Here is a 26,058-nt window from a genome sequence, read left to right on the forward strand (position 1 = left end):
CACAGAGAGGCATCTCTTACTCTCTCTGTGTGTGTAGAGACACAGAGAGGCATCTCTTACTCTGTGTGTGTGTAGAGACACAGAGAGGCATCTCTTACACACTCTGTGTGTGTGTAGAGACACAGAGAGGCATCTCTTACACACTGTGTGTGTAGAGACACAGAGAGACATCTCTTACACACTGTGTGTGTAGAGACACAGAGAGGCATCTCTTACACACTGTGTGTGTAGAGACACAGAGAGACATCTCTTACTTTGTGTGTGTGTAGAGACAGAGAGGCATCTCTTACACTGTGTGTGTGTAGAGACACAGAGAGGCATCTCTTACTCTCTGTGTGTATAGAGACACAGAGAGAGACATCTCTTACACTGTGTGTGTGTGTAGAGACAGAGAGAGGCATCTCTTACTCTGTGTGTGTGTAGAGACACAGAGAGGCATCTCTTACACACGCTGTGTGTGTGTAGAGACACAGAGAGGCATCTCTTACACACTGTGTGTGTAGAGACACAGAGAGACATCTCTTACTTTGTGTGTGTGTAGAGACAGAGAGGCATCTCTTACACTGTGTGTGTGTAGAGACACAGAGAGGCATCTCTTACTCTGTGTGTGTGTAGAGACACAGAGAGAGACATCTCTTACACTGTGTGTGTGTGTAGAGACATAGAGAGACATCTCTTACACTGTGTGTGTATATAGAGACACAGAGAGAGACATCTCTTACTCTCTGTGTATAGAGACACAGAGAGACATATCTTACACACTGTGTGTGTGTAGAGACACAGAGAGAGCGCAACGTTGAGCCAGGTGCTTCACAATGAAAATTGTCTAAATGGCAGTGGCATGCAAAGGCGATAAGGAACGGGTAGTCACGGTATAGGGGAATTAGTAGGGTATAGGGAAGGGGGTCGGGGGGGTGGTCACGGTATAGGGGAATTAGTAGGAGATAGGGGAGGGGGTCGGGGGGGTGGTCACGGTATAGGGGAATTAGTAGGAGATAGAGGAGGGGGTAGGGAAGGTGGTCACGGTATAGGGGGGTTAGTAGGGTATAGGGGAGGGGGTAGGGGGGGTGGTCACGGTATAGGGGGGTTAGTAGGGTATAGGGGAGGGGGTAGGGGAGGTGGTCACGGTATAGGGGAATTAGTAGGGGATAGGGGAGGGGGTAGGGGGGGTGGTCACGGTATAGGGGGGTTAGTAGGGTATAGGGGAGGGGGTAGGGGGGGTGGTCACGGTATAGGGGAATTAGTAGGGGATAGGGGAGGGGGTAGGGGAGGTGGTCACGGTATAGGGGGGTTAGTAGGGGATAGGGGAGGGGGTAGGGGAGGGGGTCACGGTATAGGGGGGTTAGTAGGGGATAGGGGAGAGGGGGTACGGGGGGTGGTCACGGTATAGGGGAATTAGTAGGGGATAGGGGAGGGGGTAGGGGAAGTGGTCACGGTACAGGGGTTAGTAGGGGATAGGGGAGAGGGGGTAGGGGAGGTGGTCACGGTATAGGGGAATTAGTAGGGGATATGGGAGGGGGTAGGGGAAGTGGTCACGGTACAGGGGTTAGTAGGGGATAGGGGAGAGGGGGTAGGGGAGGTGGTCACGGTATAGGAGAATTAGTAGGAGATAGGGTAGGGGGTATGGGGAAGTGGTCACGGTATAGGGGGGTTAGTAGGGTATAGGGGAGGGGGTAAGGGGGGGTACGGGAGGAGGGAAAATGAATGGGCGACGGAGACTCAAACTGGAGTTGCGATCTCGGGCACAGGCAGCAGGTCGCCAGGGGGCTGGGCACGCGCGCGATCTCCGGGTGCGGCAGTCTAAACCAAGTGGCGCAACGTTTTGTTTTCTCTCTTCACACCTGCCACTCCCTCGCCCCTCATCGTCCAAGTTGCGTCCACCCACAATGGACTGCGTGGAGAGGGAGGGGGGGGGGTGACTCCCGGCACTAATTCTAGATTTGAAGCTTTCGTGACTGCAAGGAGTTATATTCTTAGGTTTTTTTCGGTAAAGTCACGTAGGTAAAAACATTAAAATTAATAAAAGTAAAATAAAATAAAAATCACGACGTTTCGGAGGCAACACAAGCTTCCGTCTTCAGGTGGAACCGTCACAGCCACGACAGCTGTATCATTTACTTGATCATTTACTTGATACAGCTGTCGTGGCTGTGACGATTCCACCTGAAGACGGAAGCTTGTGTTGCCTCCGAAACGTCGTGATTTTTTTTTTATTTTACTTTTATTAATTTTAATGTTTTACCTACGTGACTTTACCGAACAAAACCTAAGAATATGACTCCCGGCACTTTGAAGAAGTATCGCCAGCGTGGAAGAGTAGGCCAAAAGCACGAGAGAGAGAGAGAGGGGATGGGGTTTGGGGAGGGGTGGTGGGAGCTGTCGAGGGCTTCCTATAGCTCAGACGACTTTCTCCCAGCAGTGCCGTACGAAGGCCGTTGCAGTGCTGCGCCTTCACCATACTGGAACCGGATCAGTCCCGCCGAGTTCATTAGCGCCGAGTTCAGAGGCAGAATGTTTATGATGTAGACTGCAGGAAGGAATCCGATGAGCTATGAAGCGCTTTTGTCACAGCTGCTCAGTCGGGGGCACGGGGTAAGAACGTTGCAACAACAAACGATAACACAAACACGATGTGTAGTGCCAAGTACAAGAACAGTAAACAAATCGTCCAACACCAAAAATACAAATACAACTTATTTTTGGTTCTTTCGGTAAAGTCACGTAGAAGGGAAACAATAAAAAAATAAAAATATAAAACAATAAAATTATCACGACGTTTCGACACAAGCAATCATCATCAGCTGTGAAATCCACAGCAAGAAAATTGTATTGTTTTATATTTAATATTTGTTTATTATTTAATTGCTTCCCTTCTACGTGACTTTACCGAAAGAACCAAGAATATGAATCCCTGCAGTCACGAAAGCTTTAAATCAAAACAAATACAACACAAAACCACCCCATCCTACCAAGCCAAAGGCCACCTAGGTATTCACTTATTTTTGGCAGAAGCGACCCGGCCACAAATGATCGCTCAAAGAAATGAACCCGTAACAAGTAAACCCGTAAAAACAAAGTTTTTCACTCTAAATCCTTTATATGCGTGGCGGCTAGAGTTCACTCGTCCTCTGGCTTGAGATGGCTGCCACCTATGGGCCAGATGATTGTCTGCCACCATTAGGCAATTGGTAATTAAATATTTAATTTGTTTTCCCTAAACAGTGTAAAATTTTGGAACAAAAAATTTCACGAACATTAATTGTCTCGCACAACTAGACTGTGTGAAAAATGTCAACTCGATTGGATCACGGGAAGTGGGCTAAAAAACGACCGAAAGATTTGCACGGTCGTAAGCAAGCAAGCACGCAAGCAAGCAAGCGAACTTAATATAAAGGATTTAAAAAGCCACCCCATCGTTTGGACATTTATAGCATCACAAAATAATCTGGGTCATCTCAATGCGCGTGTCTCAATGTGGAGGTGAGAAAACCGGAGTTCGATATCTGGCCACGGCTTAACATGCGTGCAACAAGTGATTACGTAACCCGCTCGGCTCTCCCTCTCGAACAATCTGCGGTGACCAGCGTGGTGAAGTATGGTTAAAACAAGTTCCCTAACGTGAGTACAGCACTGCACTACTTTGTGGGGAAGTCAAAAGAGTGGTTATCCTGTGGATAGCCTCGCCCCGCCATAGGAATGTGGAATTCCCACCACTGGTTGAGGGCTGTGAACAGGAGATGAGCTCCCGCTTCCATGTGAATCATTTGACCAAAAAAAAAATGCAGTTTTCATTAACAAAGACAAAGAGTCCCCGTGTAGCCTTGACAAACTGTTGGGGCAAGTGCTGCTAAGCGAGTAGCACTTACGAAGGCCGGCACGGCACGCGAGGCGGTGGGTGGCCAGCACCACACCCGGCCGCCTTTGTCTCCCAAGTGGCGATGTTTACTATACACAACCGCACCAGGTTACTCATTTGAGGCTGAGTCGACCTAGGGGAGGCCCAGGGCCGGGTATCGTTCAACGACTATCAAGAATTTTCGATTTAAAGCTTTCGTGACTGCAGGGATTCGTCTTCTTGGTTCTTTCGGTAAAGTCACGTAGAATGGAAATAATAAAATAATAAAAATTAAACATAATAACGTCGTGAGAATTATTTTATTGTGTTTTATTTTTATTATTTTATTATTTCCATTCTACGTGACTTCACCGAAAGAACCAAGAAGAAGACTATCAAGAACAAGAACAATAACAACTCACACACAACACACATTTCGCCTCCGATTAACACGGTTGGCCTAAGTTACGGTGCGAAAGAGTCGTGCGCGACGCCCGGTTAAAGACGGACGCGCTCCGTGGAATCACGACGCGAGCCGAGTCGATGCGAGGAGTTCGTTACCCGCGGGATGTCCGATCGCCCAGATCATCATCATCAGCAACAGAGGCTCCATTTCCTGTGTCTTCACGACCGCGAGAGGCGAGGGCCTTCTCTGTCTCTCTGTCTCTCTGCGTGTGTCGCCCGGGGTATATTTAGAACTGACAGACACCGTCACCCGAACGCAGCAGGGGTGACGTGTGATCTACCAACCACCACCCAGCCATCTCCCCCCACCACCACATAGCTCTCCCTCCCCTCCCTCCACCACCATCACCACCACTACCCAGTCATCTCCCCACCACTACATAGCTCTCCCTCCCCTCCCTCCACCACCACCACCACTACCCAGCCATCTCCCCCACCACCACACAGCCCCCCTCCCCTCCCTCCACCACCATCACCTAGCCATCTCCCCCACCACCACACAGCCCCCCCCCCCCTCCACCACCACTCCAGCCCCAAACACTTTTAGTTGGCAGCCGCAGCTGTTCCTGTGATAACGGACACGCGGCCTGTGCGTGAATGGGGTTTACATCAGTCGGCTGTTGCCATAACCCAGACGGACGTCTTGGAGTTTGCTTCATCGATGGCCGGGCAAGCCGGTTGCCGATGAGACGCCGCAATGTCGCAAACCGGTTCAGTATACGTGTGTTGAGCCGATGGTCCAAGCAATTCTTGATACTGCTGATGAGTCACTGACTGTCAAACCCGGTTCAGTTTACGTGTGTTGAGCCGATGGTCCAAGCAATTATTGACACTGCTGAGACACTGAATTTCAAAACCGGTTCAGTTTACGTGTGTTGAGCCGATGGTCCAAGCAATTCTTGATACTGCTGATGAGTCACTGACTGTCAAAACCGGTTCAGTTTACGTGTGTTGAGCCGATGGTCCAAGCAATTATTGACACTGCTGATGAGACACTGAATGTCAAAACCGATCCAGAGCTTTTCTCGTATTGAACCAACGCTGCTGAAATGACGCAATAACGCTCTATGAGATCTTTATAAATACTTTTATATATTTTATTTTACGTGGAGGGATGGTCAGTGGGATGGAGGCACAGTCTGTTTGTTCATTTCCTGGATTTTCAGTTTGCACTTAGTCACATAGTCACTTTAAGATGTTTTCTTGTTTCATGTTTTTGTTTTTTGTTTGTTGCGGTTGCACCCGATTCAAGAACCGAATGGCTCACAGGGCTATACCTAATAAATGAACTTGAACTACTAACATTCCCCGCCGTGGCGAGATGTTAACAACCTCGCCTGGTTTACAGGAGGTCGTGGGATCGATCACGACACTGACGCCTGTTGCATATTTGGAGTTTGCGCCTTCTCGCCGTGGTCGAGCGGATTTTTCTCCGGCTCCTCCGGTTTTTAAATCCTTTATATTAAGTTCACTTGCTTGCGCGCTTACGACCGTGCAAATATTTCGGTCGTTGTTTAACCCATTTCCCGTGATCCAATCAAGCTGACATTTTGCACATAGACTCGTTGTGCGTGACAATTTATTTTTGTGAAATTTTTTTCCCAAAATTTTCCACTTTTTAGGGAATTTTTTTTTCATATTTAATTTAAAATACCAATGTGATAAAAATGAAACTCTTACTCAAGAAAAACAGAAATGAATAATAAAATTAAACCGATGCCACGCATATAAAGGATTTATAGTGAAAAACTTTGTTTTTACGGGTTAATTTTTTCCCTCCGCGCCTAGAACCAACATCACGCGATTGTAGTATTTGGCTGCTACTATACATGTCCACGTGACAATACGTCACCTTAATTGGTTCATGAGATGTGTTGTGTTAACCAGCAACGGAACACACTGAGCCTCATTTGAGGCTCAGTCGATCTACGAGAGGCCCCAGGACCGGTTCCAATCATGGTTCATTGCAGACAAACAAATACGGACATGCACAGATATTCAGCAGGTTGATCTTTAATTCAAAGCATTAAGCAGTATAGGGACTCCTCTATTTGTGAACTAGTTAGGTTCAAGATGTTCTGCCCGTAAGTCGATGTGTTCGTAAGTCCAACTTTACTTCTGTCGATTTCCAACACGGTGTGCACTAAACACGGGGAATGGCTTTAAAAAGTTCCATAATCTCCTGGAGATGTAGATGCCACCGGTTTTTAATGTTCTTCAGATGTGGATGCCACCACTTACGGCTCTCGGTCCGAACAGGCAACTGGACATACGGACCAGCTTTGTTCGTATCTCTGAAAGTTCGTAAGTCGAATTCTCGTAAGTTAGAGGAATCCCTGTAATTGATAGTAAACCCCAGCCGATACGAATAACAGCCACTCGCGAACTCGTGCCCTTCGCCACGTTAGCGCTGCGTTACAAATCGGGAAATACGCGCACGTACCTGAGAAAAATCAGCCACTGCACAGACCACAGTCCAGCCCTTAACAGCGACATCATTAGTTGTTATAGCGCCACTGTTACTGGTAAGAACCACCTGGTTCCACCAGCCCACAGGGGATTATTGTGTCCGTCCGTCCGTCGTGCATCCAAAAATGGGAAGGGTGGGGCTGGGTGGAGAGGGGATGGTGGGGAGGGGCTGGGTGGGGAGGGGCTGGGTGGGGAGGGGAGGGTGGGGAGGGTGGGGAGGGGCTGGGTGGGGAGGAGCTGGGTGGGGAGGGGAGGGGCTGGTCACCCCGTGGTGCCCTTATAAAACTCAACGTTTAACCTACTCACGCCAGCTTGTGCCCGCCCTCACAGTCGGCCATATTTGCGGAATACACCACGCCGCCGTTGACCCTGGCCATTGACCGAGCAACCCAACGTTCCCACCAGCTCCCTCCGCAGGACAATGTGTTTATTCATTTATTTGTACCCACAGTGTAACGTAGCTACAGCGGGAGTCCACGCCCTGCGGTCTAAGACTCTCTAACACACACACACGTAGCGGCGACATCGGGGACGCAGTCTTAGTGAGAGTTGGAGCACGTGTTACTGGGATGATACCACGTGCGATGCTGTACTTTCATTTTTGTTTTGGTAATCACAGTTGCAGAACTAAGGGGTGAGTGGGTGAGTGAGTGACTCTGTGAGTTATTGTGACTTGCAGTATGGTTGGTGGCTGAGTGAGTGAGCCGATGAGTGAGTGTCCGTGTGTGAGTGAGTGAGTGACTCTGTGAGTTATTGTGACTTGCAGTATGGTGGCTGAGTGAGTGAGCCGATGAGTGAGTGTCCGTGTGTGAGTGAGTGAGTGACTCTGTGAGTTATTGTGACTTGCAGTATGGTGGCTGAGTGAGTGAGCCGATGAGTGAGTGTCCGTGTGTGAGTGAGTGACTCTGTGAGTTATTGTGACTTGCAGTATGGTGGCTGAGTGAGTGAGCCGATGAGTGAGTGTCTGTGTGTGAGTGAGTGAGTCTGAGTTATTGTGAATTGCAGTATGGTGGCTGAGTGAGAGAGCCGATGAGTGAGTGTCCGTGTGTGAGTGACTCTGTGAGTTATTGTGACTTGCAGTATAGTGGCTGAGTGAGTGAGCCGATGAGTGAGTGTCTGTGTGTGAGTGAGTGAGTCTGCGAGGTGAGTGACCAGCTGTGACCTGCAGGATTGACGGACGAACACGGCAGAGGTGAGGCCACCCGCCTGCTACAGCCCCACACCTCAACATGGGCGTGCATCTCGATACGTAAAGCAGCTGACGGCAGCGGTAACCGTGGTAGCAGGAGGAAATTGAAAAGCCAGAAGGGCCTGGGTTCAACTCCCGACTGACGCCCATCATGTGTGGAGTCTGTACGTTCCCTCCCCTACCTCCCCCCTGTTCTGCTGCACGGGTTTTCTCCGGGTTCTCCACACAGCGTCTGCGTGATTTTGACCAATAACACCCCCAATGCTGAAAGCTTGACCTGCTAGCTAATCAATGGCGACATCACACACAGTCACAGCAGCAGCAGTAACATCGCCCTCTACCACACACAGCTTGGCTTCCCTAGTACACCAGCGGAATAATAATACAATCTAAGCTTCCTAATTCATGACAACAACAACAATAATACGCGTGATTGCTTTGCGCTGACTTGTCTCCAGAGATAATGATGATCGACGGCTGGCTCGATTGTGACGACACACGGGCAACCCAACCGCCGTCCTGACGAAGCACGTGGAGGGGGGGTCACGTGACGGGGGGGGGTGTGACGTCACCCCTCGGCCTCGGCCGCCTCCTCATCCTCCACCTCTTTCTTGCCGTCGCAGGTGTTGCGAGCAAAATCCTCGATGATGATGTCGCCTTCTCTGTAATCGATAAGGGGGGGAGTTTGTTAACTACTTTCACAGAGAGAGCGAGCGAGCGAGTGATTGTGGCGGAGCGTGGGCATTACACAGGCGAGCGGAAAAGGCAGCCAGTCCCACGGCAAAGACGTGCATCCATCCAAGCTCTGTGGTCCTATATTTGGATGTTTTCAAATAGAGACGTGGTGGGGTGGGGGGAGGGAGACTCAACACTGCTCATAGACTCAACACTGCCCATAGACTCAACACTGCCCATAGACTCAACACTGCCCATAGACTCAACACTGCCTATAGACTCAACACTACCCATAGACTCAGCACGACTGCCCATAGACTCAACACTGCCCATAGACTCAACACTGCCCATAGACTCAACACTACCCATAGACTCAACACTACCCATAGACTCAACACTACCCATAGACTCAACACTACCCATAGACTCAACACTGCCCATAGACTCAACACTACCCATAGACTCAACACTACCCATAGACTCAACACTATCCATAGAAGGGAAGTAATAAAATAATAAAAATAAAACATAATATTATTTATTATTTTATTACTTCCCTTCTACGTGACTTTACCGAAAGAACCAAGAAGATGAATCCCTGCAGTCACGAAAGCTTTAAATCGAAACTATCCATAGACTCAACACTACCCATAGACTCAACACTGCCCATAGACTCAACACTGCCCATAGACCCAACACTGCCCATAGACTCAACACTACCCATAGACTCAACACTGCCCATAGACTCAACACTATCCATAGACTCAACACTGCCCATAGACTCAACACTGCCCCATAGACCCAACACTGCCCATAGACTCAACACTGCCAATAGACTCAACACTACCCATAGACCCAACACTGCCCATAGACTCAACACTACCCATAGACTCAACACTGCCCATAGACTCAACACTACCCATAGACTCAACACTGCCCATAGACTCAACACTACCCATAGACTCAACACTACCCATAGACTCAACACTGCCCATATACTCAACACTGCCCATAGACCCAACACTACCCATAGACCTAACACTGCCCATAGACTCAACACTGCCCATAGACTCAACACTACCATAGACTCAACACTGCCCATAGACTCAACACTACCCATAGACTCAACACTGCCCATAGACTCAACACTACCCATAGACTCAACACTGCCCATAGACTCAACACTGCCCATAGACTCAACACTGCCCATAGACTCAACACTGCCCATAGACTCAACACTACCCCATAGACTCAACACTGCCCATAGACTCAACACTGCCCATAGACTCAACACTACCCATAGACTCAACACTGCCCATAGACTCAACACTACCCATAGACTCAACACTGCCCATAGACTCAACACTACCCATAGACTCAACAATGCCCATAGACCCATAGACTCAACACTACCCATAGACTCAACACTGCCCATAGACTCAACACTGCCCATAGACTCAACACTGCCCATAGACTCAACACTGCCCATAGACTCAACACTGCCCATAGACTCAACACTACCCATAGACTCAACACTGCCCATAGACTCAACACTACCCACAGACTCAACACTGCCCACAGACTCAACAATGTCCACAGACTCAACAATGTCTATAGACTCAACACTGCCCCGGTTAATACTGCGGCTGCATCAGCAATGAAATACTACACTCGAAACGAGCAGGCCATTGAAGTACGTCGGTGTCATGGTCTGAATTTGCTAAGTAAATGAATACGCATCATAATAAAAGGGGTTTTCCCCTTTTTCCCTATTTAAAATTTTTTTAAAAAGTCCTATTATTGGGTGGAGGCTAAAAAAAAGCCGCCCCTTGGTGTGGACCAATCAGTTTCAAGGACAATGCATCATATTATCAGAGTGTGTTTTTTGTTTGCATTTTGACTGCAAGTATTGTGGTTAATGCAGACATGAATCCTTGTAAAAAGGTTTCAGTTTTGTTGCCATAAAAAGGGGAAAACCCCTATTATTTTATTTTGGTACTGGAAAAGGAGGTCTAATGAAAATAAATACTCAATTGGGTATCACACGTAGCAGCATAGCCCCCCCCCGCCCGCCCCCTCCCGTATTGTGCAACTGCTGTGTACTGTGGGCATGAAACGGAACTCCTCGGTGACAGCCTTAACCCCAATGAGAAGGGCACAACCACCAAATGTAATCGTGAACCATTATTGTAATGTATTGATACACAATTATATATATAATACTTGTGACATTGTGGCAACTTACTTTACTGTAATGTTTGATTCCCGATTGCAACAGAGAGAGAAAGATACAGAGAATAGCAGCGTTAAGGAAGACTCGTGGAACATCAGCAGAGATTCCTCAAACGACGAGACACTCATCAGAGAATAAGAACGTGCATGCAGACCGGACACAAATGTTGACAATGGGGAGACAAAGGCTGCCGAGGGTGCTGCTGGTCACGCCAGCCTATATGGGTGCCGCTCAAGCCTCGATAGGGACTCCCAAACAGCACTTGACCCGCAACAGTCGGTGTGGCTACACGGGGGAGCTTTGTCATTGCGCGTGTGCGGAGTTCGTGTCCCGAGTTCGATCCCAGCTCACGGGAAGAATCGGCGGTAAGGATCTTCCCAAGTTCGATCTCAGCCTGAACAATTAGTACTCGGCGCGGTTCGTACACTTCTGCAATGGGGAGACAAACGCGGCCAGGCTTGGTGCTGGCCGGCCCACCCTTAATAGGCGCTCGCTAACAGGACTTGTACCAACAATTTGTATGAACACATGGGGGGAGGCGGGACCTTTATCTTTGCGTGTACGTGTGTGTGTGTGTGTCTGTGTGTCTGTGCGTGTGTGTGTGCGAGCGTGTGTGTCTATGCGTGTGTGTGTGCGAGCGTGTGTGTCTATGCGTATGTGTGTGCGAGCGTGTGTGTGTGTGAGCGTGTGTGTGTGAGCGTGTGTGTGTGTGAGCATGTGTGTGTGTGAGCGTGTGTGCGTGTGAGCGTGTGTGCGTGTGTGTGCGTGTGTTTGCGAGCGTGTGTGTGCGTGAGTGCGTGCGTGTGTGCGGGTGTGTGTGCGTGTGTGTTTGTGCGTGCGTTTAGCTCGCACAGCAAGTTGGCACAGTAGGGGGCACAGGTGGTGCATCAGCCAGTCATCTCGGTCATCTCAGTCAGTCGACCCGTGGCACCTGGGTCTGCCCCGTGACCTCATGCCAGCGGGCGTTCGACACTTCACGTGGCCTCAATGTGCACTTGGCCTGGCACAAGCGTCGTGGTGACGTCACCGCCACTTAGTGGCGAATGGCGGTTGTTGTTGTGCGTGCATGCGTGCGTGTGTATGTGCGTGTGTGTGTGTGCGAGCGTGTGTGTGTGTGCGAGCGTGTGTGTGTGTGAGCGTGTGTGCGTGTGCGTGTGTGCGTGTGTGTGTGCGCGCGTATGCGTGTGTGTGTGAGCGTGTGTGCGTGTGTGCGTGAGCGTGTGTGTGTGCATATGTGTGCGTGCGTGTGTGTGTGCGAGCGTGTGACTTACTGCCTTCCACTGGATTGGGATGCATAAGTGTGAAGGGCAGGTCTACAAACACCTCACTGGAGAAACACGCCACGGGCAATGATCAACCCCACCCCCTCCCCACTGTGCTATGGATTTGCATCTCTCTTGTACGTCGTACCCAAAGTGACAATATGGACCGTTAGAAAAAAGAGAAGAGAAGAAACACGCGAGTGGGGCTTTGTCAGGGCAGCGTGATGGATGGAGGTGAAGGCTAATGTCAGAGTGGCAGCCAAAGGTGGGAAGGAGAGTGATGAGTTTCGATTTAAAGCTTTCGTGACTGCAGGGATTCATCTTCTTGGTTCTTTCGGTAAAGTCACGTAGAAGGGAAGTAATAAAATAATAATAAAAAAACCTAATAAAATAATTCTCACGACATTTCGGCCACAACGCAAGCAGCCATCTTCAGCGTCGCCTCGACAGACCTGGTTTTCACCTGGAGACGGCTGCTTGCGTTGTGGCCGAAACGTCGTGAGAATTATTTTATTACGTTTTTTTAATTATTTTATTACTTCCCTTCTACGTGACTTTACCGAAAGAACCAAGAAGAGAGTGATGAGATCAACTCTTGGTGATATATAAATGTATGATAGGACGCTAAGAACTCATCGCTTGACAGAATCAGAATCAGAATGTTTGTTTCGACAGGGGGAATCCGAGGGGCTATGAATCACTTCATCGCAGATGTCGTAGTGATCATCCTCGTTATGACAAAACATTATTGGTACCCAAGACTTTGACAGCATTGCAGGTGGCGGCTTGGGGAGGCCGTCATCCAGCAGTGGATCAATTATGGCCGATGATCGATCCGCTGCTGGATGGAGGGTGGGTGGAGGGGGGTGGAGGGGGGGTAGGCGTGACATCATCGGCACGCACGAACCCAGCCTCCAACGTTGTGGGATGCGGGTGACGTCATCACGCACGTGTTGCGCGGTGACGTCACCACCGCGCACTTTGCGCGCCCGCCAGCAAACCTTTTCATCTTCTTGGTTCTTTCGGTAAAGTCACGTAGAAGGGAAATAATAAAATAATAAAACATTATAAAATAATTCTGAATGACGCTGTCTTTCCGACAGACCTGTTCTTCACCTGAGGACGGCTGCTTGCGTTGTGGCCGAAACGTCGTGAGAATTATTTAATTATGTTTTATTTTTTATTATTAATTTCCCTTCTACGTGACTTTACCGAAAGAACCAAGAAGATGAATCCCTGCAGTCACGAAAGCTTTAAATCGAAAAGCAAACATTTTCTTTTAAAATACGTATAAAATTATTATTTAAAAAAATAAAACAGGGGGCGATCGGTGAAATGACGAATCAGGAAGTGGCTTTAGCCCTTACCTGGCAGCCAGGTCTCCCAAGATTCTGCGCAAGAAACAAAAAAAAGCAAATCACATTTAAAATCAAAATGCGGCAAATAGCACACACGACGCTAAACACGACAACAGTGAGCGCATGCTGGCGAAGCCTCTCACAGCGAACGACCCGCCGGCTAATTTGTACTGCAGCAGTTGTGGTGTTCTCTGGGGCAGGGATCGGCAAACCAAAATAGCAAGTGGAGAGACATTTATTCCGAATTGCGGTAAAAGCAACGGGGGACTAAGTATAACCCGTAAAACCAAAGTTTTTCACTATAAATCCTTTATATGCGTGGCGGCTAGAGTCCTCTCGTCCTCTGGCTTGAGATGGCTGCCACCTATGGGTCAGATGATTGCATTGCACCATTAAGCAATTGGTAATTAAATATAATATTTTTGTCCTAAAAAGTGTAAAATTTTGGAAAAAAAATTCCACGAACATTAATTGTCACGCACAACGAGTCTGTGTGCAAAATGTCAGCTCGATTGGATCACGGGAAGTGGGTTAAAAAACGACCGAAAGATTTGCACGGTCCTAAGCAAGCAAGCGAACTTAATATAAAGGATTTTAAAAAAGACCAAACTCAATATTTAAAGAGGCACCGTTGGTGGAATACGAGACGGCGTGAGTCCCTTGGGCTACACCCATTTCAAACCTTTTTAAACAGTCTGCCTCAGCAGCAGACCATGCTTACCCACCTGATGATGGACGCTTGTGTTGCGCCCGAAACGTCGTGATTATTGATAGTTGTTTTTTTTACCCTTTTATCTGGCAACAAGGACAGTGCATACATTATCAGAGTTGTGTTTTTTGTTTGCATTCCGACCGCAGGTATTGTGGTCAATGCAAACATGACTCCTTGTAAAAAAGGTGTCAGTTTTGTTGCCAGATAAAAGGGTAAAAAAACAACTATCATATTTTGATACTGGCAAAGGAGGTTCCAATGGTGTCGTGATTTATTTTTTACCTACGTGACTTTACCGAAAGAACCAGAGAATATGGATTCCTGCAGTCACGAAAGCTTCAAATCAAGATCGATGTGGCAAGTTGCGATTTGAAGAACACGTGACGCCAGGGGCTGCCCCCTCGTGTGACGTGCTGGTACTGCGCGAAGATTTTTCGATTTAAAGTTTTTGTGACTGCAGGGATTCATCTTCTTGGTTCTTTCGGTAAAGTCACGTAGAAGGGAAATAATAAAATAATAAGAATAAAACATAATACATTTTAGATTATTATTTTATTATATTATTATATTATTTTATTTTTCAATGCCTTGTTTTATTATTTAATTATTTTATTCTTCTTCTTGGCTCTTTCGGTAAAGTCACGTAGAAGGGAAATAATAAAATAATACAAATTAAACATAATCAAATAATTCTCACGACGTTTCGGCCACAACAACGTTTCGGCCACAACACAAGCAGCCGTCCTCAGGTGAAGACCAGGTCTGTCCTTGTAAGACCTGGTCTTCACCTGAGGACGGCTGCTTGCGTTGTGGCCGAAACCTCGTGATAATTATTTTATTATGTTTTACTTTTATTATTTTATTATTTCCATTCCACGTGACTTTACCGAAAGAACCAAGAAGATTAATCCCTGCAGTCACGAAAGCTTTAAATCGGAATTTATTTTATTATTATTATTTCCCTTTATTTTATTATTTCCCTTCTACGCGACTTTACCGAAAGAACCAAGAAGATCGTGTTCGTTGTGGTAACGTTCTTACCTCGTGCTGCGACTGGAAATCTATAAGAAAAGGAGCTTCATAGCTCATCGGATTCCCCCAGCAATAAACACACATTCTGATTCTGATACAGCAACAACAACAACAAAACCGGTTCCACAGCGATGTTAAAGCGCTCGCGTGTGCCGAGTCGGTGCTGCATCTGCCGTACCCTCCTCGTCCCACGGTGAGCATCACTCGGATCTGGTAGCTGACAAGCATGCCCAGCATCTCCTTGTCCATGCCCTCCACCAACCTGGGCCACGCACCCCGAGCCCCAGAGGTTTAGAGGGGAGGAGGGGGAAGGAGGGAAAGGGGGTTCAATTCATACGCGTGCTCGGCCTTTTGTGTGTTCAGCAAAACGGAATATTCACGCTCTGTGAGCGATCGTTTGTGGCCAGGTCGCTCCTGAAATAAGAAAAAAAATTAACTCGTCCTCTGGCTTGAGATGGCTGCCACCTATGGGTCAGATGATTGCCTGCCACCACTTAGCAATTGGTAATTAAATAGGCCCCTTACATATACGGGGGGAATTTTGACCTTAAAACTTTCGTGACTGCAATAATTATTTTAATTTTTATTCACTTTTTTTTTCTATCTACGTGACTTTACCGAAAGAACCAAAGAATACAACGAATATATACAGGATGCTTACTTTTTTAACACTTAAATGGGACTATCGTTTTTAATGGGGAAAAAACGGATAATACACTGAACGGATAATACGCCTTCATGGGTGCTCGCTAACAGCACTTGCCCCTACAGTCTGTTACAGGCTATACGGGGGAATCTTTATCTTTGTGTGCATGTTGAACTTCGTTCGGTGGTGTGGTGGTGGGGTGGTGGTGGGGTGGTGGTGGGGGTGGTGGGGTGGTGGTGGGGGTGGTGTGGTGGTGAGGTGGTGGTGGTGGTGGGGTGGTATTGGTGGTGATGGTGGTAGGGTGGTGGTTGGTGGTGGTGGGGGTTGGGTGGTGGTGGTGGTGGTAATGGAGTGGTGGTGGTGGTGGTGGGGTGGTGGTGGTGGTGGTGGGGTGGTGGTGGTGGTGGTGGGGTGGTGGTGGTGGGGTGGTGGTGGTGGGGGTGGTGTGGTGGTGAGGTGGTGGTGGTGGGGTGGTATTGGTGGTGATGGTGGTAGTGTGGTGGTTGTTGGTGGTAGGGGTTGGGTGGTGGTGGTGGTGGTGGTAATGGGGTGGTGGTGGGGTGGTGGGGTGGGGTGGTAGGGTGGTGGTTGGTGGTTGTGGTGGTAATGTGGTGATGGTGGGATGCTGGTGGTGGTGGGGGTTGGGTGGTGAGGTGGTGGGGGTGTGGTGGTGGTGTTGATGTTGGTATGGGCCGCTCACATGGTGGTGGAGGCGAGGTTGGTGTCCTCGTGTTTCAGTTTCCCATCAAGCGCCACTCCTCTCTTCTCTCGAACGTTCACGCCCATCGTGGGCACGATGCTGTACACCTTGGAGTAGGTGCTAGCCGGCCCCACCGTGTCCCTGCCGCGCCAGGGAGGAGGGGACGGGGGGATTCAATGACGTCGCAATTCGATGTTGACATTCGTAATGAAGGGATGGTTTTCGAGGCCACTGCTTAACGTTCTGACCAATCGACACAGCGACAGATCAATGATATTGGACATCTGGAATCCGCCGCCGGTGGTGGTGAGCTTTACAGCTCATTGGATTTCGGTGGCATGAACAAATATCCTGATTCTTTCTAGATTGGAAGCCTAGTTTACGCAACGAAGGCTCATTCCTAACAGCGTGCTTCAGCCGAACCGAACCTCACAAAAATAATATTCAGGGCCTATCTTGGCTCCTCATCCCTCAACCAGTATATATACAAATACTGTTTTCTTGGAATTTCTCTCACTTGATACAGCTATCGTGCTGTGACTGTTCCACCTGAAGACGGAAGCTTGTGTTGCCTCCGAAACGTCGTGATTTTTATTTCATTTTTATTTAACTTTTATTAATTAAAAAAATTTACCTACGTGACTTTACCGAAAAAACCTAAGAATATGTTTCCTGATTCTCTAATCGCCCACGCGCCCCAAGCGTTCAGTCGATCGCGACTCCCCCGAATCTGAATGGTTCTGACTTCCTGGAACCCCATCCCGACGATGCTTCACGCAGTTTCCGATCCGCCTCGTGAGAGTTGGACCACGGGTCATCGCGGGTCATCACGGGACGCAGTTGCACCGCCTGCGCACTCGAGCGGGAGGGGGTGGGGGATTAAGTGTCGTACTCACGTGGGCTCCTCCACGCAGACACTCTTTGCGTACTTGTCCTGGGAGTACAAGACGATGTCTGTGATCTGCTCCACTGCAGCAGAGACGCACGCGCACACACACACAAAAAATTAACCCGTAAAAACAAAGTTTTTCACTATAAATCCTTTATATGCGTGACGGGTAGAGTCCTCTCGTCCTCTGGCTTGAGATGGCTGCCACCTATGGGTCAGATGATTGCCTGCCACCATTAAGCAATTGGTAATTAAATATAATTTATTTTTTCCTAAAAAGTGTAAAGTTATGGAAAAAATTTTTCACGAAAATAAATTGTCACGCACAACGAGTCTGTGTGCAAAATGTCAGCTCGATTGGATCACGGGAAGCGGGTTAAAAAACGACCGAAAGATTTGCACGTTCGTAAGTGCGCAAGCAAGCAAGCAAGTGAACTAAATATAAAGGATTTAAAAATAAAGGTCACCCGGATAGTCTCTCGCTGTCGGCGTGGGTGGGGGGGGGGGCAAGTGTTGTAAGCGAGTCGCGCCCTACGAAGGCCTTGAAACGGCACGCGAGGCAGCGGTGTAGGACAACATCACGCTACCACCCGGCCGCCTTTGCTGATGGTTACACAGAGCACGAGGTAATGTGCTCATTTTAGGCTGAGTCGACCTGAGGGAAAGGCCCAGGGACCGGTTCAGATATTCGTGGTGATTGGGTGGCGTGGCCAGCGCCACGCCCGGCCGCCTTTGTCTCCCCAGCGGTCGATGTTTACACATCGCACCAGGTACACTCATTTGAGGGCTGAGTCGACGTAGGGGTGGCCCAGAACCGGTTCAGATAATCGTCACTGGTGTTGGTGGTCCTGGGCGATTCGGGAGTCGAACTCGGGTCGTAGCCGTGTTAGTAGCACGGCGCGCTAACCGCTGCACCACCGCTCCCCATATCCGACGGCACAACAACAACAACAACCGCCATTCACCACCAAGTGGCGGTGACTTTACAACGGCGCTCGTGCCAGGCTATGTGCACCTTAAGGCCACGTGAGGTGTAGAACGCCCGCTGGCAGGAGGTCCACGGGACAGACCCAGCAGGTGCCACGGGTCGACTGACCGAGATGACCGAGATGACTGGCTGATGCACCACCTGTGCCCCCTACTGTGCCAACTTGCTGTGTTTTATCCGCCCGGCGCTCCGCTCGTTGTTGTGAGCGTCGCTCCTCTGCCCTCCGTGGCCAGGTCGCTTTTGAACAAGAAGTGAATCCCTCAGTGGGCTTTGTCTGGTGGGATGGGGATGGTTTAGTTTACTTTGTTTGTGTTTGGGTGATTTGTTTACCTTTCTTGGACTTTACACTCTTATCGTGTTTGTTTGTAATCGTTTGTTGTTGTCACGCTCTTACCCCGTGCCCCGACTGGTCATCTGTGGAAAAAGAGCTTTATAGCTCCTCGGATTCCTCCAGTATACAAAAAAACCAGGGTGGACTTCTCCACAAATCTGTCTGTCGCCTGATGAAGCCTGTTGTAATTACTGGCGAAACGTCGTAGCTCAGATTGTAAATGTTGTGGCTTGGCTCTCCAACACACAACCGGCGTGCTGTACCAGTGACGAATTGGCACCTTCTGTTTACGTGACAAACCTTACTAATTGGCTGTGTCGGGTGGTGGCGGGTTTAACGACACATTTATATTTTTTATTTACGCGATCTGAAAAGCTTCATAGCTCCTCGAATTCCTAAAAAAAACAGGTGGACTTCTCCACAAATCTGGCTGTCGCCTGATCAAACCATCCCCATGCTGCCCACAAAAAAACCTGAATTATGGATGTTTTTTTTCTTTTCGATTTAAAGCTTTCGTGACTGCAGGGATTCATCTTCTTGGTTCTTTCGGTAAAGTCACGTAGAAGGAAAGTAATAAAATAATAAAAAATAAAACATAATAATGCACGGGCATAATATGACTTTGAAACCCCCCCGCCCACATCCTACGCATTTCCCATTAAATATGCGAAATTCCTCTTGATATGCGAATGATTTTGTCAAGGCACTCTTCTTCCCATCTCCCCCCCCTCCAACCCAGCTTAAATATACGCTCCAAGCTTGGTGGTGTTTCATTCTTCACCTGAGGTCGGCTGCTTGCGTTGTGGCCGAAACGTCGTGAGAATTATTTTATTATGTTTTATTTTTATTATTTTATTAAGAACCAAGAAGATGTGGATGTATTATTGATAAATAGAGATTCTGTGCCCGTATCGCGGGTACTCTCTCACTCTCTCCTCCGTCTTGCGGGCGGAGCAGAGCGAAGCGCCAACTCACCCGATAGCCGCACCTTCTTCACGTGCTTGCTCGAGCTGTTGTTGATATTCACCGTTACCTCGATGGGCTCGCCGTGGTAGTAGAGCTGGAAGAAGCAAAACCACAGCGGCCACCCCACCACCACCACCCCCCAGTAAGTTGTGTGGTGTGTGAACATCGCCACTGGGGGGACAAAGGCGGCCGGGCGTGGTGCTGGCCACCAACCCTCTCGTGTGCTGTGCCGGCCTTCATAGGTGCTCGCTAACAGCACTTGCCCCCAGCAGTCTCACAGGCTACACGGGGGATCTTTGTCTTTATCTTGTGTATGTCGGGGCGGGGGGCAGCGACTGCATAGCGATTCGCGCGCTGCGCTACGAACCCGGCGACCCGAGTTCGATTCCCGCTCACGGCCACCACCGGTGACGATTATTTCAACCGGTCCTGGGCCTCTCCTAGGTCGACTCAGCCTCAAACGAGTAACTCGTTATATATATATTTCTTACACATCCCATCAGCTACACACGGCCTTGCGGGAGGGACCACCTGATCAGCGTCATCGACCCCAGCACGACGGGTTCGATGGGGTTGCACAGAATCGCTGACCCCACCACACCGTGGGTTCGATCCCCGACCCTGCCGCCGGCTGTATATTTGGAGTTTTGAGTGTCTCTGCTTCTCTGTCTCTCTCTCTCGCGCCCTCCCCGTGGTGGCGTGGATATTTCTCCAGATCCTCCGGTTTATCCACCCCCCCTCCTCTCTCTACACATTCGGGATCAGCTTCAGAGCTCATCGGATTTCCACCTACGGCCCACATAAACATCCCGATTCTGACGACACGGTCCACTTCATAAAATACGAAAGTTAGTGAAGCAAAAAATTAACCCGTAAAAACAAAGTTTTTCACTATAAATCCTTTATATGCGTGGCGGCTAGAGTCCTCTCGTCCTCTGGCTTGAGATGGCTGCCACCTATGGGTCAGACGATTGCCTGCCACCATTAAGAAATTGGTAATTAAATATATATATTTTTCCCTAAAAAGTGTAAATTTGGAAGAAAAAAAATTCACGAAAATAAATTCGTCACGCACAACGAGTCTGTGTGCAAAATGTCAGCTCGATTGGATCACGGGAAGTGGGTTAAAAAACGACCGAAAGATTTGCACGGTCGTAAGCGCGCAAGCAAGCAAGTGAACTTAATATAAAGGATTTAAAATTAAACTTTCGGCCTAGCGTCACGCGCGCTTTGGCTGCGTGTCACGTGAGTGGGGGTTGGGTGGGGGGTGGGGTGGGTGCTCCACTCACCTCCTTGTTGAGGGAGGCCTCCAGCTGGAGCGGCTTGTCCGACATGAGGAACTGGCGCGTCGTCTCCGCCCTGGGCGGAGGCACGGAGCGCTCGGGAGCGAACTGCACCTTGCGGATTAGCAGTCGCACGGAGTTCCTGGGCGACAAAGGTAAAGATAAAGTTTCGACTTACTTGGTTCTTTCGGAAAAGTCACGTAGAAGGAAAATAATAAAATAATAAAAATTAAACATAATAAAATAATTCTCACGACGTTTCGGCCACAACGCAAGCAGCCGTCTTCAGGTGGAGAACAGGTCTGTCGAGAAGGCAGAGTCTGAAAGACAGACCTGTTCTCCACCTGAAGACGGCTGCTTGCGTTGTGTCTGTGTCTATATATAGGGATGGCTTCGTGAACGAATCTTTCTTGATAGCCAGTGGGCTTGCAATTTCACAGGATTCACACCAACACAGCCACTGTGCGAGTTTACGGGTCTCTTTGCAAGTCTGCAAGTCTACGGGTCTCTCTGTGAGTTTAAGGCTGTCTGTGCGAGTCTACGGGTCTCTGTGTGAGTCTACGGGTCTCTGTGTGAGTCTACGGGTCTCTGTGTGAGTCTACGGGCCTCTGTGCGAGTCTACGGGTCTCTGTGCGAGTCTACGGGTCTCTGTGCGAGTCCGCGGGTCATCTCTGTGAGCCTCCTCCCCGTTGACCACTACTCTGACCTTTTGTGAATCTTTTCCTCCAGATTCTCGGCACAAAACGCCTTCACCTCGAAGTCCACGCCGCAGGCTTGCTGGCGGACACGCACAAGAACACACACACAGCGTGGATCACACCCTCCCCACCACCACCACAACCACTGCATCGATACAATGTCCGATGTTCCGCACCTAAGTGCTGGACAGCTCCTGCAGGATGTGTATTCCTCGACAAAGCTCCCGCTTATGTTGAAACGGGCACCCATATCTCACATAGAGAGAGAGAGAGAATGGATCCTTGCCGATAGACTTCCGGCAATGCACCAGCGTTGCTTGAAGCAGGCGAGCGAGTGAGCAAGGGAGTGTGACCACGCTGATGAGAGACAGAGTGTCGAAACCGGTCCAGAGTTCGCGTGGCTCGCATTGAACTGACGACGTCTGCTGCCGAGATGCGCTCCAGAAAGGTCGCGTGGCTGACGAGATTTTGGGTACGGACAAAAAGCTATTCGACACGTCCAAAAAACAATTCAACACGTCCAAAAAAACAATTCAACACGTCCAAAAAACAAGTCAACACATACAAAAAACAATTCAACACATACAAAAAACAATTCAACACGTCCAAAAAACAAGTCACCATGTACAACAAAAATTGAGTACGTACAAAAAACAAGTCAACTTGGACAACAACAATTGAGTACGTCCAAAAAACAATTCAACACGTCCAAAAAACAATTCAACACGTCCAAAAAATAAGTCAACTTGGACAACAAAAATTGAGTACGTACAAAAAACAAGTCAACTTGGACAACAAAAATTGAGTACGTCCAAAAAACTATTCAGGACGTCCAAAAAACAATTCAACAAGTCCAAAAAACAATTCAACACGTACAAAAAACAATTCAACACGTCCAAAAAACAAGTCAACATGTACAACAAAAATTCAGTACATACAAAAAACAATTCAGCACGTCCAAAAAACAATTCAACACGTCCAAAAACAATTCAACACGTCCAAAAAACAAGTCAACACGTACAAAAAACAATTCAACACGTACAAAAATCAATTCAGCACATACAACGCACAAACACAACCGGTGTAAGGAACTGACTGGCCTCGTTTAGTTCGCAACGCGAGAACCGTTACCGATTGAATGCGTCGGGTGGTTGGGTGCACGACACAATTACATTTCTCTAAACCTACAAAAACACTTTTATCATTAAAAAAAAAACTAAATAAAATCAGACCAAGTTGGCACCGACGCTAAAATCGGACCAAGTTTTATTTTCAAAATGTTGCCACTCACCTTGCCAGCGTCATCCGGTCCCGGCTGGAGAGTGATGGAGCACGGTAGATTTTGTGGAAGCTGAAAGAGTCGAAAGGGAGTCAGTTCCACAGCGGCCCTCTCTCTCTCTCTCTGCGACTCGCTGCTCTCTCGGCGTCGTTAGTACGACGATTCAAACGTGAACGCAACGTGAGCGCAGAGTCGTCGCATCATCACCCGCATCATCACCCGCATCATCGTCCACATCGTCGCCCACATCATTGCCCACATCATCACCTGCATCATCGCCTGCATCATCACCCGCATCATCACCCGCATCATCGCCCGGGACTTTGTTTTTTGCCCGACTCGATTTCCCTGCACTCGCGTCGCCGGGCGACTGAGCGAGACAAGTGGATTGGGGTGGCTTGAGGAGGTGACCTGGTGGTGGTGGTGGGGGTGGTGGTGGTGGTGGTGGTGGGGGTGGTGGTGGTGGTGGTGGGGGTGGTGGTGGTGGTTCAGAGAGTCAGAGGCGCGGCACCGTCACACGCCGAGGCCCTGGGTTCAAATCCAGGTTCCAGCAGCCGCCTGGGACTAAACCACGGGGTTCCCAAGTGCGGCCTCAGCCACGGTCACCAACGAAATACATCTTCGGTCAAAAAGAGCGATTATAGTTCAGTGGACCTTACTTTGGAAAATAAAAAAAATAGTTTTAATGGATAGTTTTTTTTTTTATTAATTTAAATTTTTTACCTACGTGACTTTACCTGAAAAACCTAAGAATATGAATTCTTGCAGTCACGAAAGCTTCAAATCTAGAATGGATAGTTTACTTTCATATCCGCTTCCGTTGGCCGTTCTCCCAATTCTCCGGCGCGCACTGCCCCCGTGAGCGATGTGAAAGGGCCCTCGGTCTCGCGACGGGACAGGGTTCACCATCTCCATGTGCCCATGCAGCTTTCCCCTCTCCTGCCGGACGTGCCGTGGCTGGTCCGCGAAAGTGGATATCATGGAATGGTGGGTCGGTGGGTGGGTGGGTGGGTCGGTGGGTGGGTGGGTGGGTCGGTGGGCGGGTGGGTGGGTAGGTCGGTGGGTCGGTGGGCGGGTGGGTGGGTCGGTCGGTCGGTCGGTCGGTCGGTGGGTGGGTGGGTCGGTCGGTGGGTGGGTGGGTCGGTGGGCGGGTGGGTGGGTAGGTCGGTGGGTCGGTGGGTGGGTCGGTGGGTCGGTGGGTGGGTGGGTCGGTGGGTGGGTGGGTGGGTCGGTGGGCGGGTGGGTGGGTAGGTCGGTGGGTCGGTGGGTGGGTCGGTGGGTCGGTGGGTGGGTGGGTCGGTCGGTGGGTGGGTGGGTCGGTGGGCGGGTGGGTGGGTAGGTCGGTGGGTCGGTGGGTGGGTGGGTCGGTGGGCGGGTGGGTGGGTAGGTCGGTGGGTCGGTGGGTGGGTCGGTGGGTCGGTGGGTGGGTGGGTCGGTGGGTGGGTGGGTGGGTCGGTGGGCGGGTGGGTGGGTAGGTCGGTGGGTCGGTGGGTGGGTCGGTGGGTCGGTGGGTGGGTGGGTCGGTCGGTGGGTGGGTGGGTCGGTGGGCGGGTGGGTGGGTAGGTCGGTGGGTCGGTGGGTGGGTGGGTCGGTCAGTGGGTGGCTGGGTCGGTCGGTCGGTCGGTTGGTCAGTAGGTCAATTGGTGAGTCAGTGGGTCGGTTGGTGGATCAGTCGTTTGGTTGGTCGGTCAGAAAGTCAGTCGGTGAGTCGGTCAGTCGGTCGGTCAGTCGATGGGTCGGTCAGTGGGTCAGTCAGTCAGTCGATGAGTCAGTCGATGAGTCGGTCGGTCAGTCAGTCGATGAGTCAGTCGATGAGTCGGTCGGTCAGTGGGTCGGTCGGTGAGTCGGTCCAGTCGGACGGACCGGACGGACGCCGTGCTCTCGCCTCGAATACGAACGGGAAGCTGTTGTCGCCGGTCTTCTTCACGAGTCGCTCCTGCAGCTGAGTGAGCGGCTTCTTGTCCTCGGGCAGCGGCGGGAACACCTGCATGGTGCTCACGTAGATTTCCTTGCGGAACGTCATGTCCAGCACGTCCAGGTCGTCGCGTCCGTAGCGGAACGCGCACGTCATCTGCACGTAGGCTGCAGGGTGGGGGCGGCGGGGGAGGAGGGTGAATGGGGGGGGGGGAATCCAAGAAAGGAAAGAGCAGCAGTCAAATAACATAGACAATGTAGTATACAACTAAAAACTCTTTCATACTCGACGTTTTAAAAGAGTCTGCATCGGCAGCAGGACATGCTTCCCCACCTGATGACGGCAACGTCGTGATTTATTTTATTTTTTACCTACGTGACTTTACCGAAAAAGCCTAAGAGTATGAATCCTTGCAGTCACGGAAGCTTCAAATCTAGAAATAAAAATATTTTATTTTATTTTACCAGGTAAGGCCCACTGAGCTAGGCAGCGGTTTTTCAGAAGCGACCTGGCCACAAGCGATAGCCTCATGAAGGTGGCTTATCACGTGGGAAGTCATAGCAGCCAAATACTCTGAAAGCATCGAGGGAAAAACCGGAGGACCCGGAGAAAAATCCACGCGACCGCCATGGAGAGAGACACCGCAAACTCCAAATATACAGCAGCAGGCGTCAGGGTCGGGATCGAACCCACGACCTCCTGCATACCAGGCGAGGTAGTTAACATCTCGGCGCGTTGGGAACGTCAGCGTCTCACAAACCAGAAGGGACCTGGATTCGATTCCAGACTCGGGCGCCTATCTGTTGACATCAGATCAGCAGCTTGTATTGCTCGGGGGGAGCCTTGGACATCTACGACGAGTCGTGAGAGTTCGAAACGACGGGCCCAGCATCGTGAGAGGCAACGTGCAGAGACGCACACTCACGTTTACGTTCCATTACACAGAAACAGAGGCGTTCTTTGGGGCGAGCGCCCCGGGCCCCGCGCTTTGGGGGGGGGGGGTCACACGGTGAGTGAGTTCCCCCGGGCACTGCACCCACCCACCGCCCCCCCCCCCCATGAATGCACAGAATCATCTTTATTTTCTTCAACGAATTTGCCCGCGTGGCATTCGAGAGCGCGCAGGTAACGTT

At 49.7% G+C, this 26,058-nt stretch overlaps 2 protein-coding genes across 2 annotated transcripts in view; both read right to left on the reverse strand.

Moving 5' to 3' along the window:
* Positions 1–4,576, reverse strand: part of LOC133357503 (acetylcholine receptor subunit gamma-like) — a 23,326-nt gene extending 18,750 nt beyond the window's left edge. The window contains exon 1 of the mRNA XM_061575467.1: positions 4,397–4,576. Within this exon, the coding sequence (XP_061431451.1) occupies positions 4,397–4,448 (52 nt within the window). The 5' untranslated portion in view covers positions 4,449–4,576. The remainder of the gene's footprint in view (positions 1–4,396) is intronic.
* Positions 4,577–6,297: 1,721 nt separating this feature from the next.
* Positions 6,298–26,058, reverse strand: part of LOC133357530 (beta-arrestin-1-like) — a 30,028-nt gene continuing 10,267 nt past the window's right edge. The window contains exons 6-16 of the mRNA XM_061575501.1: positions 24,896–25,092; positions 23,023–23,082; positions 21,740–21,810; positions 21,040–21,175; positions 19,760–19,844; positions 17,473–17,545; positions 16,577–16,717; positions 15,409–15,492; positions 13,496–13,519; positions 12,134–12,193; positions 6,298–8,620 (exon numbers count right to left, since the gene is read on the reverse strand). Coding sequence (XP_061431485.1) covers positions 8,527–8,620; positions 12,134–12,193; positions 13,496–13,519; positions 15,409–15,492; positions 16,577–16,717; positions 17,473–17,545; positions 19,760–19,844; positions 21,040–21,175; positions 21,740–21,810; positions 23,023–23,082; positions 24,896–25,092 — 1,025 coding nt within the window. The 3' untranslated portion in view covers positions 6,298–8,526. The remainder of the gene's footprint in view (positions 8,621–12,133; positions 12,194–13,495; positions 13,520–15,408; positions 15,493–16,576; positions 16,718–17,472; positions 17,546–19,759; positions 19,845–21,039; positions 21,176–21,739; positions 21,811–23,022; positions 23,083–24,895; positions 25,093–26,058) is intronic.

The sequence above is a fragment of the Lethenteron reissneri genome, chromosome 58 (genome assembly GCF_015708825.2).
Source record: "Lethenteron reissneri isolate LAM-NWPU_2019-01 chromosome 58, ASM1570882v1, whole genome shotgun sequence".
Taxonomy (NCBI): Eukaryota; Metazoa; Chordata; class Hyperoartia; order Petromyzontiformes; family Petromyzontidae; genus Lethenteron; species Lethenteron reissneri.